Raw genomic sequence first — 21,982 nt, 5'->3', positions numbered from 1 at the left:
TTTGTCTTACAACCCAAGTCTCCATGTCATGTCACCATGCTTTCATGTCATCAATTATCGCCTATCACTATGGTTGCCATGTCATCTGCTTTTGGTGTCAAAATCATGCTAATTAAATAGTGCGGTTGCACTAACAGTCTTCTTTCTCTTGCTTAATTGTGTGTATGTGTGTCCAATCTTCAAATGAGTTCTTGAGTGACTTATCTTACCGCACTAACCCACTGGAACCATCAGTTATATTTGGACTAAAAAAGAGAATTTAATTACATATAGTTCTCAAAGAAAATACATAGAAGAAAAAATTGATACTTTGGCCTTGTGTTTTCCCTTTTTTTTAAGAAATAAAAAAAGTCTCCTTATCCTCTCAATTCAAATAAAATATAAAACTAAAAATAAAAAAACAACTCCCATGTTTCTATTTTATCGAAATTAACTTTTTAAAATAATTCCCTCCTATATAAAACTCCAAAATTTAATAAAATAAAAATAATAATAACTAGGGTCAACTGTTATACATAAGCCCACGACCACTTAATTTAGCATTTATATTTATATTCAGGATCATTCACATTGCAAAAGGAGTGCACAAGTTGTAAGCTTAGACATCTTTTAGGTCTTTACTCTGATAGACCTTTGTAAATTCTTAAAATTTATAATTAATCTCTCTTTTTGTTAAACCTCTAGTTATAAGTTTACTTTGACTCAAACATCTAATCAATTCCACAAAAATAAAATATATAATTATAATTCATAATTACAAATATTTTATCAATCAAAACATAAAAAACTAACATAAAAAATACATGTATGTTGTTCATTAATGTTCAAATCCAATCGCGGATGCCGACTCCATGGCAACAAGCGCCTTGACACTCAATCAAAACTGAACTTTTTTTAATAATTGTTGAGAAATTTCAATCTCATTATTTACTCACTTTGATTTATTTTTTTAATTATTTTTATTAGTGCTCACATTATTATCTCGTTTCCTTATCCATCCATGGTGTAAATTAGTGGGCTTCTTTAAAAAATGATTTTTTTAAGGACTATTTGTTATTTTTATTTTTTTAAAAAATTATTGGGCTATTTCCTTAATTAGCACTATTTATTTTTTTATGACTTAAACAACCCTCGAGCCATTAAATCATACCAGAGTCATAAGCCTTAATAAGGCTGCTAATCAAGCATTTTAAAGGAAAAATATAGTGTTTTTTTTTTTTTAAATTTTGATCCTTTATTTTTTTTAAAATTTATCAAATTTTAAAAACTATTTATTTTTAAAATAATATATTATTTCTTGGTTTTTTTAATATCACTTATTTATCTATTTTTAAAACTTTTCATACTAATATAAAAATAATAAAAATTTAATAATAACAACGATATAAACTTGTTCGCAAGGTCGAAGAAGCCGCAATTCCAGTCTCGTACGCTGCGGTAATACTTCCTTTTTGGGATCCTCTCCTGCCTCCTCATCAGCGCCCCAATTTCTAGGGTTTCCTGCAATCTTGAAGAATCGAGAAGGATTCATGGTGGGACACGGTCATGCGGTGCCGTTGGAGGTGGTGGGCACGGTGCTGGAGATGGCTGACATGGCTTGGACCGCCCTGGAGCACCGTCGCGAGCGGCAGCACGAGGCCGCCGAGGACCAGGAGTTGGCGCAGCTGCGAGCTGAGAACCTTCGTCTGAGAGGGCTTTTTGGAGGAGAATCTCACTCTTCTTCAAGGCCTCTGCCAGGCTCCATCCATCTCTCGGGATTGTCCTCCTGATGTGAGTTCTTCTCTCTAGTTTCTATTTTTGTCTTTGATTTTGTTGGATTGGCGAATTGGAATTGTTGGTGTGATCGAGATTGGGATGAAAGACTTTTTTTGCTGTAATTATTGTGGAATTTGGCTGGATTTTGCTGCTGATTTCCTTCTTATTTAGTTAAATTTCACATCTTTTGAATTCCTTTGGATATTGGATAGTGGAAATCTGATTTTTTTTTCTTTATGATTGTTTTGAAAAATTCATGATTGGCTATTTGCCTCCATCCTTCTTCTGGCTGCTATAAAGCTTGATTTAGTTTTTATTGGAAATTGAGATATTGGAGAATGTGAGCTGAAATTGTAGGAGTGGAATTGTTGCCAGAGGGATACTTTGTGGCTATGGATATAATTGCTTTTGAGAATCACATGAACTATAATTGAGTTTTAAACTCTGCTGTTATTATTGGGAAATTGAATTGTAATGGAGTTGACTGTGCTTTCCATCTCTAGGGCTTCGAATTTTTTGTTTTAAATTTCCTTTGGCCATTAGAAAACAGACCTTCTGAGTATGTTCAGTAATTTGGAAGATAAATATGTAAGGGAATAATTTTTGCTCCTTATTTTTTGTTTCCTTTTTAATGTTTCTCTCTTTTTGTTGCATAGAGTTTTCTCATCTCTAGTTGCATGTTAATTTTCTCTCTTTTGCTCTACTTGAATGCTTCTTTTGTTTTTCATTTTAACTTATTTTTAAATTTCAGATGGTGTGTATTCAGTTAATAATATGAAAACAAAAACATTTTAATTAAATAAGAAAATAGTGTCGCTAAGCAGGTCTATAATTGTTTCAGAAAGATTGAGAGCTGTGGCCTGGGTTTCCTGACTTCCTCCTTGGCTTCTTATATGTATTTGTTTTATTTCAGAAATTTAAAGAGGAAATTATTATGGGAGTTATGGTGGTTTTTGACTTTATTATTTGGACAGTCAATAATGTATTTTGTTATTAATTGAAATTGGTGGTTCATAAGCATTTTGTTTAATCTTTTACATTGTTCTGGTTAAAGTTCATGCTTTGATGTGTTGAAGTCCTTTGAAATTATTATGAAGAACTTAGTTGCATTATTACAACCAGTACACAAAATATTTTCCTTATATTGCTCTCTGTACAAAACCCCTTCCTCATTTCATTTTTTTTTGGGAAGTATCTTCAATGATTCTGTTATATATCCAGCATTAATTTCACAACTTTATCTTAAAGCGTTTATCTTTCTGCTCTAACTTTATGTTTGAGAATAGAAAAGCAAATGCAATCTGAACCATATAATGATACCTATTCCCTGAAGTGCATTGATAATAACAGACAGGTTTCATACAAGGTTAAAATGTAATGTGATCAAGATGTTGATTAGAGAAACAGATATAAAAGTCATTGTTTTTTTAAAATTATCCTATAATATATTATACATTCTCACGCTTTTCAGTCATTTTTCAGCTATATTCACGGCTTGTAGCTGTAGTGGATTCTCCAGACTTCCATTCTAAACTGGAATCACTTCATGAGGAATCATTGAATGCAAAAGGTGGCAGCTTCCCATTTCGAGAAGCCTCAGGTTCATTTGACGGAATATGCTTTATGTCCCTCACTGACTTCATCATCTTCTTTCTTGGCATAAATTTACATTAGTAACATTCCCATTGTTTAATTATTTTGGATTTTATAAATCAGGTGCAGATTTGAAGGCGATGGAAGTACTAATTCATGTTGGTCATGATGAACCTAGTTGGTGGGTGTGGGTTACAAACGATATGGTTCCAAATAATTTGGAAGAAGTGAGCGAGATAGATAAAGAAAATTATGTGATTGTTAGTGAAGATAGTGTGGTTGATGGCATTGCTAATTTCATGGCTAGATGCATCATTTCTAATCCCAAATCTCAGGTATCAGAGTTTGACTAAATTTTTGACTTTTTGGTTTCAATTTTTCTTTGTCGTGTCTATCTAATCATTGTAGATCCATAATCAGAGGTTGGCCTAGAGGAATTACAAAGAAGTAAGTTCTTATCATCAAACTGAACTGCAGTAAATCAGTTAGTTTCTGTCATCTTGTTATTTTACTCTAATCTAGTCCATTATGTGTGCCTGTATCTTTGCTCTTGATAAAAAGCTATGATGCCACAAATGCCACTTGGTTTTGCATATGTCAAAATTGAATGTTGTCCATCTTGAACCTTGCCTATTTCGTCAGTTTTTGATAAGCCAAAATGGATCCTTTTAGAGATTACCAAACCTTTAACCTTTTGAGTGAGCCTAATGTGATTGTGGTTCATCCTACTGTAAAAACTTAAAAGTCAAGAACCAGCTGCCCCCATAGCCACACCTGACTAAACCAATCATATTATTCCTTTTTCCATATGTATTGCCTAGTCAAATTATTGGAGTTCAAAGTTCAAATATGGATACCTGAGTTGGCTTATTGTTTGAACGAAGTGTTACCCATGTTTCTGTGTCAATATTAGCGGAACTGGATCTGCCTATTTGAAGTATCATCTGCTTAGATAGTATAGATGGGTTTTCATTATTAGAATCATAATATGGAATCTATAAAAAAAGGTTTTTGGAACTAATTTAACTCGTATGCGTACTTCCTGGAGTATAAAAGCCTTTTTGTTAGAAGCTATTGCAGGTGTCAAACAATGAGAATCTGCTACTTCAGTACTGATGTTACTGAGCTTTCATTATGCCTGTTGCTTTAAATTCTTATTTTTCCCCATAGTTCATCAATCTTTTATGGTTAACATTCTGATTTTGTTCTGTTAAGCCATAAGGTAGACGCTTCCTTTGTCTAAGCAGCATAATCTTAAAAATTGCAGCAATAACAAGGGCCTTAGGGCGGTGTTAATGATCGCAGCATGTTGAGGAAAGAGTGTGGGGAGGCTCGACAATCCTTTATACCTTGTCTACTTGGGGCTTAGCTTTGTATGGGTGAGGCTTTCTTCTCCATCCTCTTTTATTGACCTATTATGCATCATTATGTCGAACCTTTATATGCTATCTGGCCAGCTGAACATGAATTTTACTAACTGTGCCATTTTGAGCTGATTTTACCATTGGCCTTTTAGACATTTGTTGGCTTTAAGGATAAAGAAAAACTTAATGCAGAATCTGGAAGTTGGACAGATCTAATATAGTAAAATAACCAATTAATTTGTGTATATTGGCTTCTTTCTTTGTGAATCCTTAAAGATGAAACAAAATAATGGACTTGAGTGGATTCCTGACTATCTATTCTTCTAATAAGTGGTTTCTGAAGAAGACACATGGAAGATGAACCTGCTGATTTAATATTGACGTGGTAGTGGTTGACTGATTAATGCCCAGCCGTAAATTAATTGGCTGATTATACGCAAAATCCTTAATCTGTACCAATTTGATCCATTCCAATCCAATCCAACTTGAACTAGTTTGTCCAATCTAATTTCAGAATAATTAACAAAAATTTGAACCCTTAATAAAAGAACTTGTTTCATGAGTGTGAGAATGATGCTGGGGTATATGAAAATGGTGGCAAAGAACAATAAAATCTTTTATTAATACAGCAAGATGAAATCACGACTGAAGTTTCATGCCTAGGTTATAAGAAATTGATCAGGCATGCTTTTAATGAGACGAACATCTTTGATCTTTTGAGATTTGAAGATTTGAGTTTATTTGATTTCACTTGCCAGAGTTCATAATTAATCTCATTCACATTACTCAAAAAAACTCAAATAATTTCTTCACTTTCTTTTTCCAAGTTGCGTAGATGCCTGAAATAGATCTGTGCTATCGATATATTTCCACCATCATTGTACAATCAAGTTGCTTTTCATTTTAAAAATCATGTGAATTAGTCTAGATAAATCAGGAAACAGGATGCTACTGAAACTAATGACGACGAACGATTCTTGTGTGAATGACAGATTATACAGGCACCGGGCAGTGTTAAAAAGTTGCGGCAAGGGGTGTGGCTGCATCGGGCAAATTCGATCATGAAAGCTCTGTAAACAGGTTTAATTCCTCTTGTCAAAAACATTGTAAATATTGTTCATGTGGATTGTTGTTTATTGTTTCAGCTGGAAGATGATTTCCATGTTTCAAGTGTTTAAGCCTGTGCCAATGTTTCCAATGGATATAAGTGACTTTATTGTGAATTATTATAACATAACCGGAGGCTTGGAATTACATTATGATTTTAAGTGTAAATGTACCTGGTATGGTTTATAAAAATAAAAATAAATAGACAATTTCCAACTCCCGATATTTTTGCCGAGTATTATGTTTTTCTTTTCTTCTTCATTCAATGTTATTTTTGTATTTCAGTTCTTTTGTCATATAAAGTTTAATTTCACTTGGTATCATATCACTGACACAGAAGTCACCAGCACTTAATTTAGCATTCAATTCTCTAAAATCTCATGTTATTTGTGGATAATTTTATTTTATTAGTAGTTACATTATTACTCTTTAGGCATGTTTGGTGAAGGATAAGAGTGATATTTGGTGGGATAAGAGTGGTACAAAAAGGTTTGAGCATGATAAATTTATATCACAATCGTCATTGTATAGTATTTTGTTATCTTATTGAATTAATTTTATAATATAGTTATATATTTTTAAAAAATAAAATTAAAAATATCAAATTAAATAAATTTGATCCTCTTTCACATTAAAATTAATTAAAAAGAAAAAAAAATCTAACCTGCGAAATTAAAAATAAGATATTATCAAAATAAAAAAAAATCCAAATTAAAAGTATGAGATCTACGGAAAATTTTTTTATTATATGGGAGAAATTCTATTTAAAATTAAAATTAGTGGGTAACTAGAATAAGACTATCGTATTTTATAAGCTCACCAAACCTACCTTCTTTATCTAATATCCAAACAAGCCCTTTGAATTCTAGTTATATGCTTATTAAAAAATTTCCAATTATATGTGTAAATATCTTCCTGGTTTTAAATAATATTAAAATATTTTATTTTTATTCTTTTATTTTAGAAATATGAACAAGTGCTATTTGGATAGCATGAAATTATAGTAATCAAATCCGATATGGCGTAATTTAATATTTTTGAGGAATTATCATATGGTACTATTTAAGATCTTCTTTTTAGAGTATAAAATTAGACGTAATATAGGTATTATGACGTAAAAAATATCTCTAGAGTAGAATATTTTACTCATTCTAATCTCTCTTTCCTTTTTGATTCAGCCACCAGCCATTAGTCTATCGACGATCCAGCCAACCTCCGGTGATTGGCCACCGGTCTGCCTGACCTCCGTTGACCGGCCATTGGCGGTCCTGCTAGCCTTTGATGACCGGCCGATCTTCGGTGATCGTCCACCGGTCCGAGCAGGCCTCTGACATCTGACCACGCTGGTTCGCGCGTGACCTCCGACCGCCTGAGCCATGGTCCGCCGGCGGTCCGATCGCCTATCGGTACACCTCCGATGGCCGAGCCACCGGTGGTCCTGCCTGACCTCGAGCGATCGGCCCGGGATCCTGCCGACGGATTCGATCGTCGATCGCTAGATCTCCGTAATTTGTTTTATTTTGTTAACCAAACACTCATTCTGTAAGAATAAAAGATGCCACAATTTCTGTAATAATCATTTGCACTTTATACATAATAAAATTATGCCATATTTTTTTATTTTGCAGCCAAACATTAAGCCACAGTAGAATTCAAACGATTGATTTTGAGTTAGGAGTCATTTTGCAAAGGTAGTGAAAATGCTAGTTCTATGGGTAAAATGTCTTTGTGATTTTAAAATAAATTTTATGGGAATTCGTAGTTTCTTCAAATATGCTGATTAACATTGTTGGTTTAATTTTTTTTAATGTTGTTTATTTAAATTAATGACATGTTTTCAACTTCAAGCTTTTCTTTATGAGGACCATTTTTATTTCATTTTTCTTCTTTCATTACATGAAGCTTCCTCCTTTATTTCTTGCAAAGTGTGTTTTTTTTTAAACACTTTCTTATTCATTTTAAATGTTTTTTTCTCTTTGCAGCATTGACTCTTCATAAACTAAACCATGGTTCATGTAAAGGGATCAACAAAATAAAATTTTATGTAGGGGTAGTTTATAAATTATATTTATATATATCTTTTCCATTTGCAAGGCTATTGATACTTTTTAGTTTTTATAGTGGCGTTACATCACTTATATATAAAAATATTTAAAGTAATGGAATTTGTGTATATATATTCTTACTCTCGTTATACTTTAGATTTATTCCAATAATATCAGTTTAGTCCTTTTTAGCAAAATATTCTTTCAGATCTGCTGCATTCACATAGGAATTGACTTTTCACAATTGATTTTATTTTTCAAATATTTCCCTGTAAAACATCATAATTGTGTATATTCCCTTGACATTTAATTATAAATAATCAGTTATGTCTCCTAAAATTTATATATATATATATATATATATAAATAGTTAATTATCTACAAACATTCATCAATAGTAGAACATTTATATATTAGTAGTTGGATTCCAATCTAATAGCTACACCTATTCTCTTGTGATGTACAAAACTATCTACAATGCCAGTTACAACGTCAAGTGTGATAAAAAGTATTTACACATTGATCCATTCTCAGCCATTGGATTAACATCCAAATAGTACTACATAATTTTGACCATTAGATCGAATTTTCACTCTTAAACATAACAAAATTATAAACAAAAACACCTCACTTAACTCATTCCAATATAAGTACAGTTATAGAATACTATTTATGTCACTGTATATTTGTTTATTTCTTTGTCTTGTGTCGCTCTTTTATGTATTCTCTTACTTGCTTTTTTTCCCCATTGATAGATGATCTTTCGTTTATATGTATATATCTTTATAATATTTGTGAAAATTTATAAATAACAGAATGCAGTGTTTTTTTCTTTCATCAATTGTTCTTATGCCAAAAAATAGTTATATTCTTTTATTTTAATAAAAGTAAAAAAAAAAAATATTTTCTTTCATCGATTGTTTTATGCCAAAAAAATAGTTATATTCTTTCATTTTAATAAAAGTAAAAAAAAATATATATTTTCTTTCATCGATTGTTTTATGCCAAAAAAATAGTTATATTCTTTCATTTTAATAAAAGTAAAAAAAAATATAATCAGCATAACGAATCTTAATTAAAAGACATGGATATTATTTATAATTAATATGAACAAGCCTATTTTTTATGAATCAAATCATTAATTTTTTCAATTAATATTTCAAATTATTATTTATCTCTATTTATTTCAAATTGATTTTTTATTTATCACTTTTAATGGCCATTAGAAAAGTTAACATTTTGAAGGGTGTGGAATTAAAATAAATAGAATAAAAAGAACAGTAGAACAGAGAACTTATTTATAGCTACCTAACCATTAAAACCATTAAAGACTCTTGTAATCTCCATGAAATAACAAATAAAATAAAAAAATATTTACCCTACTATATTTGATTTTTTTTTGGTTAAAATTATTTTTTTATTTTATTATTTGCCTGTGCATACTAAAAATTTTATTTTTTTTTACTTTAAAGATATATATATATATATATAATGACTATTTTGCCCTTTATATTTTATTATTTTCAATCCATCCCTATCCATCCGCCGGACGGGCCCACCACCTTACCAAAATGTTGACGTGGCATTATATGGCCCGAATTTTTTTTAAAAAAAAATGAGGAAGAGAAAAATTAAAATAAAAAGGAAAAAAAGGGGGACCGAAATCACGACTCGTTCTTCAGCTGAGATCCGAGAAATGCGTCCCAATTCGGGATCCATATAGAGAGGAGGGATTCACGAAGATCGAATTGCCCACCAATCTCCGGCGATGAGGAAGAAGCTCGGGACTCGATTCCCTGCGGTTTGTTACCCTATCTTTGATGTTTTCCCCTTTGATTTGCTGTTCCCCAATGTTTTGGCTTGTTATCTCGATCTAATCGTGGTGAAATGGTGAAATTTGGTGTGGTTTTCGATTTTTTTGATGGTTTGCGTATGTGGTGTGGTTATCGTTTTGGATCTGTGGGTTTTGTTGTACTTTGAGTTAAGGCGCTGCATTTTTGTTGATTTTTGAGTATTAGCAGCATTTTGTTGTTTGTTTTGTGTTGTAAATGGGGTTTTTAGGGTTGAGTGATTCTGGTGGGTAAGTGTTTTTGGTGGAATTAATTTTATTGGCTGAGATCAGGGCATAGTTTGATGATTTGAACTGTAGTTCTTTGCATAAACAAGTCGTTTAGTGAAAAGAACTTGAGGAAACTAGTGATTCCCAACAGTGAGCAATAATCCTTGTACTTCTTGTAAAATGTTGTTCTTCTTTAATTTTCTGTGGAAGTGGAGTGGAATTTTCTTCTTATGTTGTAAGATTTTATGTTTTGTGATACTGAAAAGTATGTATGCAATAAATGGATAACATTTCTTGGATGTACAGCGGGTGATAAAGTTAATTAGGTTTACCCGAGACTTTTATTTGTTCAAAAAATTGTTTTGTTTTGGTTGAAATGAGAGAAGAAGATAAAAATAAGAAGCCAAGTCAAAAACCATGAATAAATCTTGGATGATATATTCTCTCTCTGGACATGAGAAAATTGGAATTAAATTTATCCATGTTTATATTTGCAACATGATGTTTGGAAAATTATCCTAAAATTTTGTTTGAAAGGGAAGATAATTATATTTGGATGTACAAATGTAGAGCTTGTTGGTCTTAGTAGATATTACAAAGCCATTTGCGATATTTCTTTAGTCATTCCATGATTTCTGATTATTAGTCATGTTGACATTCATCTATTTGATTAAAGAGGAAGTTTCACTTTCACAATGGAAATAGTGTAAGTTGCTATGGTGGATTATTCACCAGAAAATCAATTAAGGATTATGAGTTAAGAATTCAATACTCAGTTAAGACTTTGAGATTAAATCACTTTAAAATTTTGGAGGGTTACATTTGCTTCTAGGAAATTTGGTGATTTAAGAGCTGATTTAACATGTGATCAAGAAAAGGAATTGGATGAGAGTCATGAGACCACTATCTTATGGCTCTAATAAAATTAAACAGCCCTTGAACCACTAATTGCTTTGAAATTTTGTGTAAGTCATAAAAGTAAATTGTACTTATAGTGACTGTAAATCAGCTTTGCTTGCTCGCACAAATTTTGATCTAACATCTATAGGAATGGCCATTGTTTCTGTCATTTGTCATTTAATATTTAACATTTAACCTGCAAGAGGTTGGAAGAAACAAATATGATAATAATGAAACACCAAACAAAGGGTAAAGCCAGATGGCATCTACCAGAACTTGTCCAAAAGTTACCTTCAACAAGAGATGTAGGAAAAATACAACTTGGCCGAGTTATATAGTTTATTACTTACCAAATTAGATTTCTGGTTTATGCATCTTGAATATAACATAAGATGCATGGAATATTTTGATAATTTACTACTGACCAAATTAGAATTCTGGGTGGATAGGATGTTATGGAGGGTGAGATGCATGTGAGGGAGGTAGAAATGTTAGAAATTGCCAGAAGGTGAAAGTTACTTGAACAAAAACAGCCACTTGAACAAAATGAAGAGGATAGATTCGATAGAACCTTATGATTAGATGACAGCATAATTAAGGTGATGTTTGATTGGTGAGTTGCTACTATTTATCATGTTTGGCTGGTTATTCAGGTACTATGGTTGATTGTTTCGAATGTGAGAGGCTGGACCATTAGAGAATTGTGAAATACTCTTAATGAAAGTGATTAGGATGTAGCCTTTGGATCAGATAGTGGCATAGTTAATTGGATACCATATTGATCATTTGGTTTGGCTAGACCGGTTTAATTGTTATGAATTAGATGCTGTTTCCGTATGATAAGAGAATTGTAATAATTCCACTTGTTGGGAGATGGGATGATTTAACCTAGCCCAATTTGTTGCGGTCAACATCAGCAGGTGATGCAATAAAAATAGTAGGCAGGATAATTGAGGCACCTGTAAAACACTAAATTACGCACAACTGAATAAAATTTCTCCTTTCATACACACTCTTGACAAGTTGAGATTCTTACATGTATACCCATTTAATGGTTAACTTTGAGTTATAACAATGAGTAGTTTAACCAACTTAAGTAAGGCCCTTTATAGTTTATGCCTTTCCGTGTGAAACTAATGTTTAACTTTTGAATTTCTATTCTCTCAAACATCCTGGTCAGGAAAAAGTTTATTGGTGATATAATTTCAAAATATAAACTTATTTTTGAAGTGGTTAAAATTTAAAATACAAAAATGAAAAATCCCTGTAAATAAAAATATGGTCTGTAAAGGTGTATATGAAAATTTAATGGTTTATAAATGTGTGTTTAAAGGTGTTGTTGACATTTCACCTATTTTGATCCATTGTTAAGTGATAGCGGATAATTTACAAGACTTAAGTTTGTATATGTAAGAATCTAACCATTTAAGGGTTTATATGGATGGTGAAATTTTACGAGTATATATGTGTTATTTCAATATGTTATTGGGGCATATACGTAAACAGCTTAAAGTGTGAGTTGGTTTGGGGATAAAGGTATATGATGAAGGGATCTTTTTTGAAATTGTGTTGGTAGAGAAACTTTTATTTGGAGTTTATCAAACTTTGACTTAAACCAATACCAATTAAAAATGAAATATTTTTAATAATTTTTCTAATAATTCATAGGTGTCTATTAGTATTAATATTTTTAAAAATTAATTATCAAATATATTTATTTAAATAATTAAATCTTCTAGTAGAAAAGTTGCTAGGATAATTTTGGGGTGTTTGGTTGGGAAAAAAATGGAGGTTATTCCCCTCAAGGTAACACACCCTAAAGTATATTTCATGTATACTAGTGAATCAGTATAGGTCCTAAGTAACAGAGTGTGCAATGGATTCTTTTTCCCTTTTTAGAAAGAAAGTGGGGTTTATTTAAGTATATATACCGTTCAGAAAGGTTATGCATTGGTTGTTATATAAGAGGCGTTACAAATGATTTTGTTGGAATTCTCTAGAAAATTTATGAACTTCAACTATAAGCTCCTTGTCTTACTACAGTATTTTTCAAGCTGACATGTTGTATGAGTACTGTTGTATGGTTCATGTTGTGTTAACCAATTAGACAAGTGTGCACACATATGCGATTGGATTCTTGATTGGTTTTGCACTAGATGTCATATAATTTCAATTGAAGGTCAAAAGCAGGCTTGATTAAAGATAATAATCAACATTGGTAGGTTCCTTCTGAACAAGCTTGCTGATCAGATACATAATTCATGTGCTTTGCTAAATTTTACTTCTATCTAGCTTTGCCAAATTAAGAGTTATTTGTTTCTGAATATAAAGACTCTGTTTTCGGTAAAATGAACAAATAATATCTTTGTTCCATTCATACTATACATTGCGGACATATTATCAGAAGAATAAGGTGAGTGTGTTTATTTCTTCTTTACTTTGACAGTCACGAATAAAAAAGATTATGCAAGCAGATGAAGATGTCGGCAAAATTGCACTGGCAGTGCCCCTTCTAGTTTGTAAGTTATTATATCTCATATACATTTCTGAGGAATAAAATGTCTCTGGGCTACCAAGTATTATTTTATTTTATTTTTTTTAAATCAGGTTTTGACTTAATATGGATCCTTATGTTTTTTTCCTTCCAATTGAAGCATTTGTCCTGTTTAAAGACTTATTCATGTTCATCTTGCACTCATTGAATAAAGTTATATGCTCATCCCCTGTCAGAACAGTGATAGAAGAACAAAAGAACAAAAAGAAGAAAAAAAAAATGAATCCAAAGCAAAGATCCTTAATTTCTAGAGTTGGAATTGCAACAAGCTCTCTTGCATCTCTTCTCCCCTTAGATACTGTCAAGATTAAATTCTGTCATGAATCTGGATAATAATTTGTGGAAGTATAATTTTCCTTTCCACATTCTTTTTTTATGTAGAGTTCATAAAATTGTTTTCTATATTTGAAAATGAAAAATGAGTTTTAGCATAGGCTTTAAACATGATTGGGTGATGCCATTGTTTTGTATTTATAGTTTATGGAGTTCTTTATGCAACTGGCGTGATGTTTATATGTGTGCATGCTTGTTTTCGTGTATAACTATTTCCAAAGATATGCACAAATTCATCAAAAATATTTGCTCCACACAATTTTCAAGTAAAAGATCGATTTTCCCGTTGAGACATAGCCCTAAGCCAGTTTCTGCCTAACGACCTTGATAAACTCTGAATGCGATGTATTTCTGCTGGCCTTCAAGACTAGTGGTGACTGGCAGAGTTTTCATGATCTTGTTAGGCAAAACAGTATAAAAATGACATCTTGAAGATTTATCCAATGCTATTTTCTAGTTTATTTTTTTAATAAGTTTTCTCAAATTTATTCTAAAATTTATTTTTGATTAGGTTTATGTCAAGCTGTTTTTTGTTTCACTACATCTATATTGTTAAAGTCAAACCCTTTAATAATGATTTCTATTCACAATTTTCATTTTTAGTTGATCTATAAAAGAAAAAAAAATCTACCTGACCATTTTTCTGGTGCAGGTGAACTCAATTGTTATATGAACACAATAATTTAAGAGTAATGAAGCTAATGACATCACAAATTTACTTATTAATTTACTTGTACCCTTAAATATTTTGAAATTTATACTTCCATCTTTATCAATAATCTAGAAATAAAAATTATGAAAAAATTTAATAATGACAAATTAATGATGAAAGGTTTAACATAACACTATATTGTTGAACATCATGTTGAAAGGACAGTTTAGTTTGACATAAAATTGATGCAACTAGAGGTGGAGTAAAATTCAAAGAACCTATATGGTTTGGTTACTATATATTTTTGGCTATTTTGCCATTTTTTTAATGCATTATAATAACAAAAAACAGCATATGCTATGAACCTTAAGATCACTTTCAATCTATGAAAAGAGTAAAAACCAAAATTTTCAGTTTGGTTAGATAGGATAAGTTATATCTTTATGAATATATTAGAAAGTTCTTTGCTTCAAATTATGATATATACTGTCATCCTAAAACACACTTTTAATGAGGATCTGTCATATAAAAGGATCCTTAAATTCTTGGATATTTGTTGTTGGCCTTCAATTGTAACTTCATCTCAAGAAACATTGAAGTTTTCTCAAAATTTCTTGAGTTTTCTCAGGTGGCATTAAGAAAAAAAAGTGCTCTTGAAAGACAAGTAACCATTTGATATTATTTTAGTGTCAATCTGAATTCCCTTTATTTTAATCTGATAACTGATTTGTAGCGAAAGCGCTGGAGCTATTTTTGCAAGATCTGTGTGACAGGACTTACGAGATTACGCTCCAAAGGGGTGCCAAGACAGTTAATTCTTTGCATTTGTAAGTTGTGCCTTGAATATTTTCTTATGTTTTTGATTGTCCATCTTGCAGTAGACACTCAATGGCAATATTATGTTGGATGAGTGTTGAAACCTGTGGATTGCCATAATCACCTAAAATTTGAGTTTCCTTTGTGCATCATTGGTTCTGATTATTTGTTAGGTTTTAATTAGACATGCTTGGGCTTGCATAAAACTTTTCATTTCCCAAATACATCAGAAGTGAATATAATGTTCTTGTGATCTTGTCATACTTCTTTTTAGCTGGCTAATGTTTTAATAATTTTCACGTTGGTTTTATCTCTAAGAACAACTTTTTTTTCTTGCTTTGATGCTATTTTAATTTTTTTACATGCACATGCTGCATTAGATCCCCTAATTTACAACTTATGATTTTGGAATGTTTTTATAATAATTTTGTTTTTTCTTGTGAGCTGTCCAGAAAACAATGTGTGAGAAGTTATAGTGCTTTTGATTTCTTGACTGATGTTGTCAACAAGGTGCCAAACCTTGGTGGAACAGAATCAGGTGGGGATGAGAAAGGAGTCGCACGGAGAAGGTGACCTCTTACTACCTGTGCTCAGTATCAATTATGATATAATGTCTCTAGGACGCATAAAGCAACTCATTTTGTCTTTTACAAACTACTCAGGAAAAACATTCCCTCATGATGAAGATGGAGAAACCAATGAGGGACTTGAGATCTGCCAAGATGGTAAGGCCTTCTTGAACTTTTGATCATGATGTTTATTTTTGTTCAGATGCTACCAGGTTCTGTTATGTATTGGCATTGTGTGACATGGCAGGCGATGAGGAGCGCGAATGTAAGCCCAAGAGGTCGGGGAAGGGGTAGAGGAAGAGGCAGAGGAAGGCCACCTACCCGAATATTTGCAGATGATACAAGGTACATGAAATTTGAAGATGACCAGAGCATGTCTCCTGAACATGGTGAACCACCGATGGGTGAGACAGAAGGTGTGAATGGAAAGGAAAAAATAAGTCTCAATGGGCATACTTCCCTGTGATACATCAAAGCGCGAGTTATTGGTCCAGATGCAACTCCAGCAGATGGGACGAACACAAGAAGAATTTTCTCGTTGGGCTTTGCCTGATGTCACGGGTGATGCAGCCATTCCACCAGCAAGCCTTCCTCATCTAACTATGAAAATAGATGAGGATGAAGACTATGACAATGAAGATTGAGGAACGTAGATCTGACCTTAAATGCCCTAACCAAACAGTCTTCCATGTGATGTAATTAATATTGCATTATGTCATTATTCTAGTTTGGGAAGTAGTTCTTCTCACAAGTGCAGTTGTTATTCTTCATTACAAGTGTGCCTCAACATTCACTAGAGTTTGCATGAATAGTATAGCAGATAAGGTCAAGTCGATTGTTACCATTCTGATTAAGCCATGACTTTTGGATGGTTTCTGTGCTCAATCCGTTTGAGAACTATTGTGATGTATATATGTTAATAGTGACCTCAATTGCATGTTTTGAATTTCATGTGATGCTGCTATTACAAGGTAATATTGCACCTCATTTTCTGATTTGCATAATAAAAAGAATTGTGTGAGTTTTTAATTGAATCTGCTTCCTCTGTAATTACAGGTTTTTATCAAAATATGGAATCATACTGCTAGCCGCTCTACTGATTCTACTTCAAATTTTGCTGCCAAAGGGTCTCATTCCATATAGTGATCCATTAATTTCTCAAATTTATTTTTCCTCTTAACTATAGTCAATTTGACTTTCAGGTTTTGTTGGATGTCCATTCATATATTTAAATGGGAGAATAGGGTGGGTAAGTCTTGCTAAATCTAGATACTGAATTAATATAGAATTTAGTGCCTTTGTCACTATCAAACGGATTGTTCAAGAGGCTAGTTTGAGAGAGAAAAAGTGAGAGCTCTCAAAGATGCTTAGGAAATTGGATCATTAAGGAAACTAGCATGATTTAGGTAGTCTTACAATGGGTTTCGTAAACTTGTTTACAATGATCAAACAAGTGTTTTCCATCCTTTCATTGTGTAGATATTTTGTCTTCCAATTGAAAGAAATCTTTCTCTAATCTAATTTTCAATCTCTAGTACATAATTAACTTTATCAGAGCAAACTTAGTGGTAGTTGTCTTTTAAACAACTTCATTTATCAATCTCTTTCCACTTTGTTCTCTTTTTAGTCTTGCTTGTCACTCTTTTGTAGAATGTATATCTGATATTTAATTTGAAGTAAGAAGAGATTTGTAGCTTATTGATTTGGAGATATTTATTTCCTTAGGTGCATTGTGTATGACGGAGGTTAATGGATTTATCATGTATCATTTTATTTATTTATGTATTGTTTTTTATTTCCATAAATTGTACCATCCTGACACTGTTTACTGAAAGGCATAATTATTTTTTCTTAAAAATTTGTCTAAATTCAATTGCTCAATTAATCAAAACTTGAAACCTGTACATAAGTCCTTAGTGGAGATCTGCTAACTCACTTTTCATTCACAAGATCACTCTTCTCTGTGTCCTTTATTAGTATCTTTATGACATAAGTTGGACAATTAAGGCAGTCAATGAGCTATTGGCATTACTCTTAAAAGCATGTAAAGGAATTTTAGAGATAGAAGCATCAACATTTTCATAGTATCTTTCTTGTTTATGTTCCTTATTATTGGAGTGTCACTAAAAGAAAACTTCTTTAGATAACAAAGACTAAAGAAACCAAGTTCTTATTATGATGTTGTTTAGTGAGAATTAAGTTTAAGAAAAGCATTATCGTCAGAAGAGGAAATTGGGGTTGTTCAATATACAAAGTACAATGAGAATTCAAGACGAGAATGCTATCCAATGAGACGGTGCCCAATGGAGAATCAAAGATGGGAGAGACCAATTATGCATAATATGGAGCAGTGTTATGCCTCATGTTTGTGTGATTTTACTGCAATTTATTCTCTGGTTTGACTATCATCACTAAGTATGCATTAGAGCAAGGCTTGAGTACGTTCATACTCTCTGTTTATCGGCATGTGATTGCGGCTATTGTTCTTTTTCCTTTTGCTATTTTCTTTGAAAGGTACATTTATCCCAATTGATCGTAATAACTATTTTCTTCCTGTTTATCATAAGGCTGAAACATTTTGTTTTAATTCATCATCTGTTTTTGTAGAAATGCACTCTCACTGCTGAAATCTTCCATCATTTTGAAGATTTTAATACTTGGTCTCTTGGAGTAATTATCTGTATATATGTTGATTCTTTCTATTGCTTGATTATGGAATTATGGTGTAAAAGAGTTTAATCTTGATGCAGGTCGGTATTGGATTAGAACTTGTTCTACTTAGGAATGAATTACACATCTGCAGGCTTCATTGCCATCATGACGAATGCTCTTCCAGTTGTTACCTTCATATTGTCTTGGATTCTAAGGTACATACATGCATTTGACACTCGTCAATTTATATATTTAATCAAATTAATTGTTCAGATTTCACTGTTATTAATTCCCACATGAAGGTTAGCGAGAGAGTAAAACTGAATGAATGGAGGAGCATTGCAAAGGTGGTAGGGGACTATTCTCTCTGTTTCTGGTGCCATGGTAATGACACTATACAAAGGCCCCAAATTTTGGATGCCGTGCACAAGGGAGGGAACTCTTGATGAAATGGAACGGGAATCTCATAATTTGTTGAAAGGTTCTATTTTCCTTGTTGTTGCTTGCATTGGTTGGGCGAGCTTTTATAACCTTCAAGTAGGCATTTAACTCTGCCACGCAAGTAACAATGCTATATACCGATTAACATTTGAGTAACTCCGTCATTCTCTGTTTGCAGAGCTTCACTTTAAGATCATATCCATGGAAACTCACTTGCTCATTCTTGATATGCACTGCAGGCTCCGTTGAAGGTTCCATTGTGGCCCTCGTGGTTGAGAGAAAGAACTTATCAGTTTAGTCAATCGGTTGGGGCTGGTAGTTGTTTACTGTCGTCTACGCGGTAAACATGTAACCGCCATTGTTATTTGAAGTTCAAATCAATAAATTGAATGTAACCCGAAATCTTCAATGGATGTAGGCTATAAATTGTTCGGCATTGGGCTACTTTCTTCAGAGTTCAGTGATTAAAGAACGTGGGCGGTGTTTGTCAATGCATACAGTCCTCTTGGCAGGGTCATTGTTGCTGCTACCGGTTTACTGCTCGTTAGGGAGGAATTGTTCACAGGCAGGTAGCTTATACATTTATCTTTGTTTACGTATATATATATATATATATATTCTATAGCTATTTTAGTGGTTTTATGTAATAATATTCACATTTTGATGATTTTTTTATAGGGTGATTGGAGCAGGATTGATTGTTTTCGGTCTTTAATTGGTTGTTTGGGGGAAGAGTAGAGGTGATGTAGGCTTGAATAGGGATGAAGAAAGAGCAATTGAACTGATAGTGTTGGTGGTGGTCAATAGGCATCACATAAATCATATTCTTCACATATTTTTATTTATTTATTTTGGATGTTCAAGAGATCTTTATAATACAAAATGATTTCTTAGCATGTTGGCATCTGGGTTCCCAACACATGGGAGAGGTTATGAGTTTGACTCTCCTATTAGAGGGTCAGGCGTGCGGTATAATTAAAAGATTTGCGGTGAGAAATGCTATTCCCTCCGAAACTTTGGTCTGAAATTTTGGGCCGATTGACGTGGATGATGATGTGGCATCCACGTCAGCACACTTTCTCTCTCTTATGTTAAACAGAAAAAAAAAAAGAAAAAATTTTTTAATCTTTCCCAAATCTTCTTCTTTCTCACCGCCTCCTTCTTTGGAAGGAAGCCTTTCCTCGCAATGCCGTCTTGCCGTCTCCATTGACGCTGCCACACCATTGTCGACACTACCGTCGCACACCATTGACGCCGCCGGCGTTCTACTCTTTCATGTATCATCTTCTTCTTCACCGTCTCCCTCTCCGAAACGAAGCCCTTCCTTGCCATCTCGATTGACGCCGTCGGCACACGTCGATGTCGCTACTTTCAATGGAGACGGCAGTGTGAGGAAAGGCTTCGTTCCGGAGAAGGAGACGGTGAGAAAGGAGAAGATTTGGGAAAGATTAAAAGGTTTTCTCATTTTTTTTTCTGTTTAACATAAGAGAGAGAAAGTGTGCTGACGTGGATGCCACATCAGCATCCACGTCAGTCGGCCCAAAATTTCGGACCAAATTTTCGGAGGGAATAGCATTTCTCACTTATGATACATAAAAAAAAAACTTTATTTGTACAACTCATGCTTTGATTTAATATAAATATTGACAGGAATATACATCACTATGGGTATTTCTTTTAAACTTTTTAGGTTGCTTCAAGTTTCCACCTTTTCCTATGAATAGGTACGATCTCTTAAATCTTCTCCAAATTCAAGGTCAAAGCTCCATAAAAATCGATATTGAATTGAGCCATCCAAACTCCATTTCATTGATCGCTTTCTAATATTAAGGGTCCGTTTGATTCGTGCAAAAGTACGCAAAGGTACAACACAAAAGTACAAAAGTATCGTGCATCACAAGTGAAAGTGTTTGTCTTGTACCCCGTTTGTATTAAAAAATAGTACAAATTAGTGTAAGATAATAATATATAAAATTACTATAATACTCTCTATACATATAACCATGTTGTTTTGGAATAAAAAAAATTCATCAAAAATAAATTTTTAAAAATTACTAAGCACAAATATATTTTTAAATTTTTAAACAAATTAACTAATAATCACTTATGAAAAATATATTATAAATTTTATTAACATTTTTTATTTTATTAAAAAAATAATTATTTTGATATTTTTAACCAATAATTCATAAGATAATATATGTTTATTATAACTAGAGATAAAAAAGTGTGATCTTAACATAATAATCCTTTTTTACTTAATAAATAACCTAAGAAATTTGTATAGAAGAAGACCAGTAGATAGGGATGGCAATAATATCCAAACTCGACCCTACCCGATCCGATCCGACCCGACCCGACCCGAGTTTAACGGGTAAAACCCGATTTGACCGGGTTTCGGGTCGGGTTCGGTAAAATCCCGACTTTATATGAAACGGGGTGCGGGTATGAGAATTCTAATACCCGATCCGTATCCTATCCGAAATTAAAATTACTAAAATATTTATATAATATATATATATATACTAATATGTTCTATAAGTTAACAATTTAGGGTTTTTTATTTTTCCTCTTTGTTTAGTCTTGTAATTTTACAATAATTTTATTTTATTTTATAAAAAAATTATAATTACTTTTAAGTTATTTTTCTATAATAAAAAAATATTTTTTTATTAATTTTTAATATAGGTGAGGTATACTGCAAGGGGTGCTGATTACTTGTCGGGTTGGGTGTGGGTTGGGAGTTTTTAAAACCCGTCGGGTTCGAGTTCGGGTATACTAGCGGGGTAGCGGATACGGGTACGGGTATGATAAAATCTGCACCCGACCAGACCCGTTGCCATCCCTACCAGTAGATCTCGGAGGGTGTCCTAAAACTTTAGAATTCTCAGAGAGAAGAGAAAAACAAAGAGAAGGGGAAGAGAAGAAGAGTGTGCCCCGACAGAGGGGGAGGCCGGGGAAAGAGGAGGGAGGGAGCGAAGGAGGTTCACGACGGTTGATGTGATTGGGCATAGTGTTGAATGACAATGTAAATTTTTTTTTGTTAGATGCGGTTTTGGTTAATTGTTGTAATTTTGGGATTTGAAGTGGGGCAAAATTGACTTTTGTTGTGATGTGAGTAGAATTTTTGCGAGTTCCTAAC

General features: G+C 32.7%; 1 protein-coding gene and 3 long non-coding RNA genes across 6 annotated transcripts; all 4 read left to right on the top strand.

The window, feature by feature from the left end:
• Window positions 1–1,474: 1,474 nt before the first annotated feature.
• LOC120263703 lies at window positions 1,475–3,770 on the top strand. Its single transcript, XR_005537115.1, has 4 exons — window positions 1,475–1,770; window positions 3,238–3,355; window positions 3,472–3,683; window positions 3,757–3,770. It is a non-coding gene; the product is annotated as an uncharacterized LOC120263703 (long non-coding RNA).
• Window positions 3,771–4,681: 911 nt separating this feature from the next.
• Window positions 4,682–7,100, top strand: LOC120263851. Its single transcript, XR_005537149.1, has 3 exons — window positions 4,682–4,727; window positions 5,705–5,792; window positions 6,998–7,100. It is a non-coding gene; the product is annotated as an uncharacterized LOC120263851 (long non-coding RNA).
• A 2,401-nt stretch (window positions 7,101–9,501) lies between these two features.
• Window positions 9,502–16,679, top strand: LOC120263067 (dr1-associated corepressor homolog). Its single transcript, XM_039270988.1, has 7 exons — window positions 9,502–9,665; window positions 13,270–13,342; window positions 15,096–15,189; window positions 15,631–15,748; window positions 15,841–15,903; window positions 15,995–16,209; window positions 16,253–16,679. The coding sequence occupies exons 1-7, from the start codon at window positions 9,633–9,635 to the stop codon at window positions 16,389–16,391; spliced, it is 735 nt and encodes a 244-aa protein (XP_039126922.1). The 5' UTR covers window positions 9,502–9,632; the 3' UTR covers window positions 16,392–16,679.
• Window positions 16,680–17,007: 328 nt separating this feature from the next.
• Window positions 17,008–19,736, top strand: LOC120263433. Of its 3 annotated transcripts, none has more exons than XR_005537092.1 (5): window positions 17,008–18,614; window positions 18,702–18,936; window positions 19,019–19,180; window positions 19,259–19,409; window positions 19,519–19,736. It is a non-coding gene; the product is annotated as an uncharacterized LOC120263433 (long non-coding RNA). The 3 variants fall into 3 exon arrangements; XR_005537093.1 differs by having other exon boundaries at window positions 18,702–18,992; window positions 19,080–19,180; XR_005537091.1 differs by having other exon boundaries at window positions 18,702–19,180.
• The last annotated feature ends 2,246 nt before the right edge of the window (window positions 19,737–21,982 follow it).

Source organism: Dioscorea cayenensis, chromosome 6, assembly GCF_009730915.1.
Source record: "Dioscorea cayenensis subsp. rotundata cultivar TDr96_F1 chromosome 6, TDr96_F1_v2_PseudoChromosome.rev07_lg8_w22 25.fasta, whole genome shotgun sequence".
In the NCBI taxonomy this organism is placed as follows: domain Eukaryota; kingdom Viridiplantae; phylum Streptophyta; class Magnoliopsida; order Dioscoreales; family Dioscoreaceae; genus Dioscorea; species Dioscorea cayenensis.
This window is presented reverse-complemented; position numbering and strand designations above follow the sequence as displayed.

Coding starts and splice junctions, on each gene's coding strand:
- LOC120263067 (XM_039270988.1), top strand. CDS start 9,633: ATGAGGAAGAAGCTCGGGACTCGATTCCCTGCG. Junction 9,666..13,269: donor TCGGGACTCGATTCCCTGCG/GTTTGTTACCCT, acceptor TTACTTTGACAG/TCACGAATAAAAAAGATTAT. Junction 15,190..15,630: donor ACAGTTAATTCTTTGCATTT/GTAAGTTGTGCC, acceptor TGAGCTGTCCAG/AAAACAATGTGTGAGAAGTT.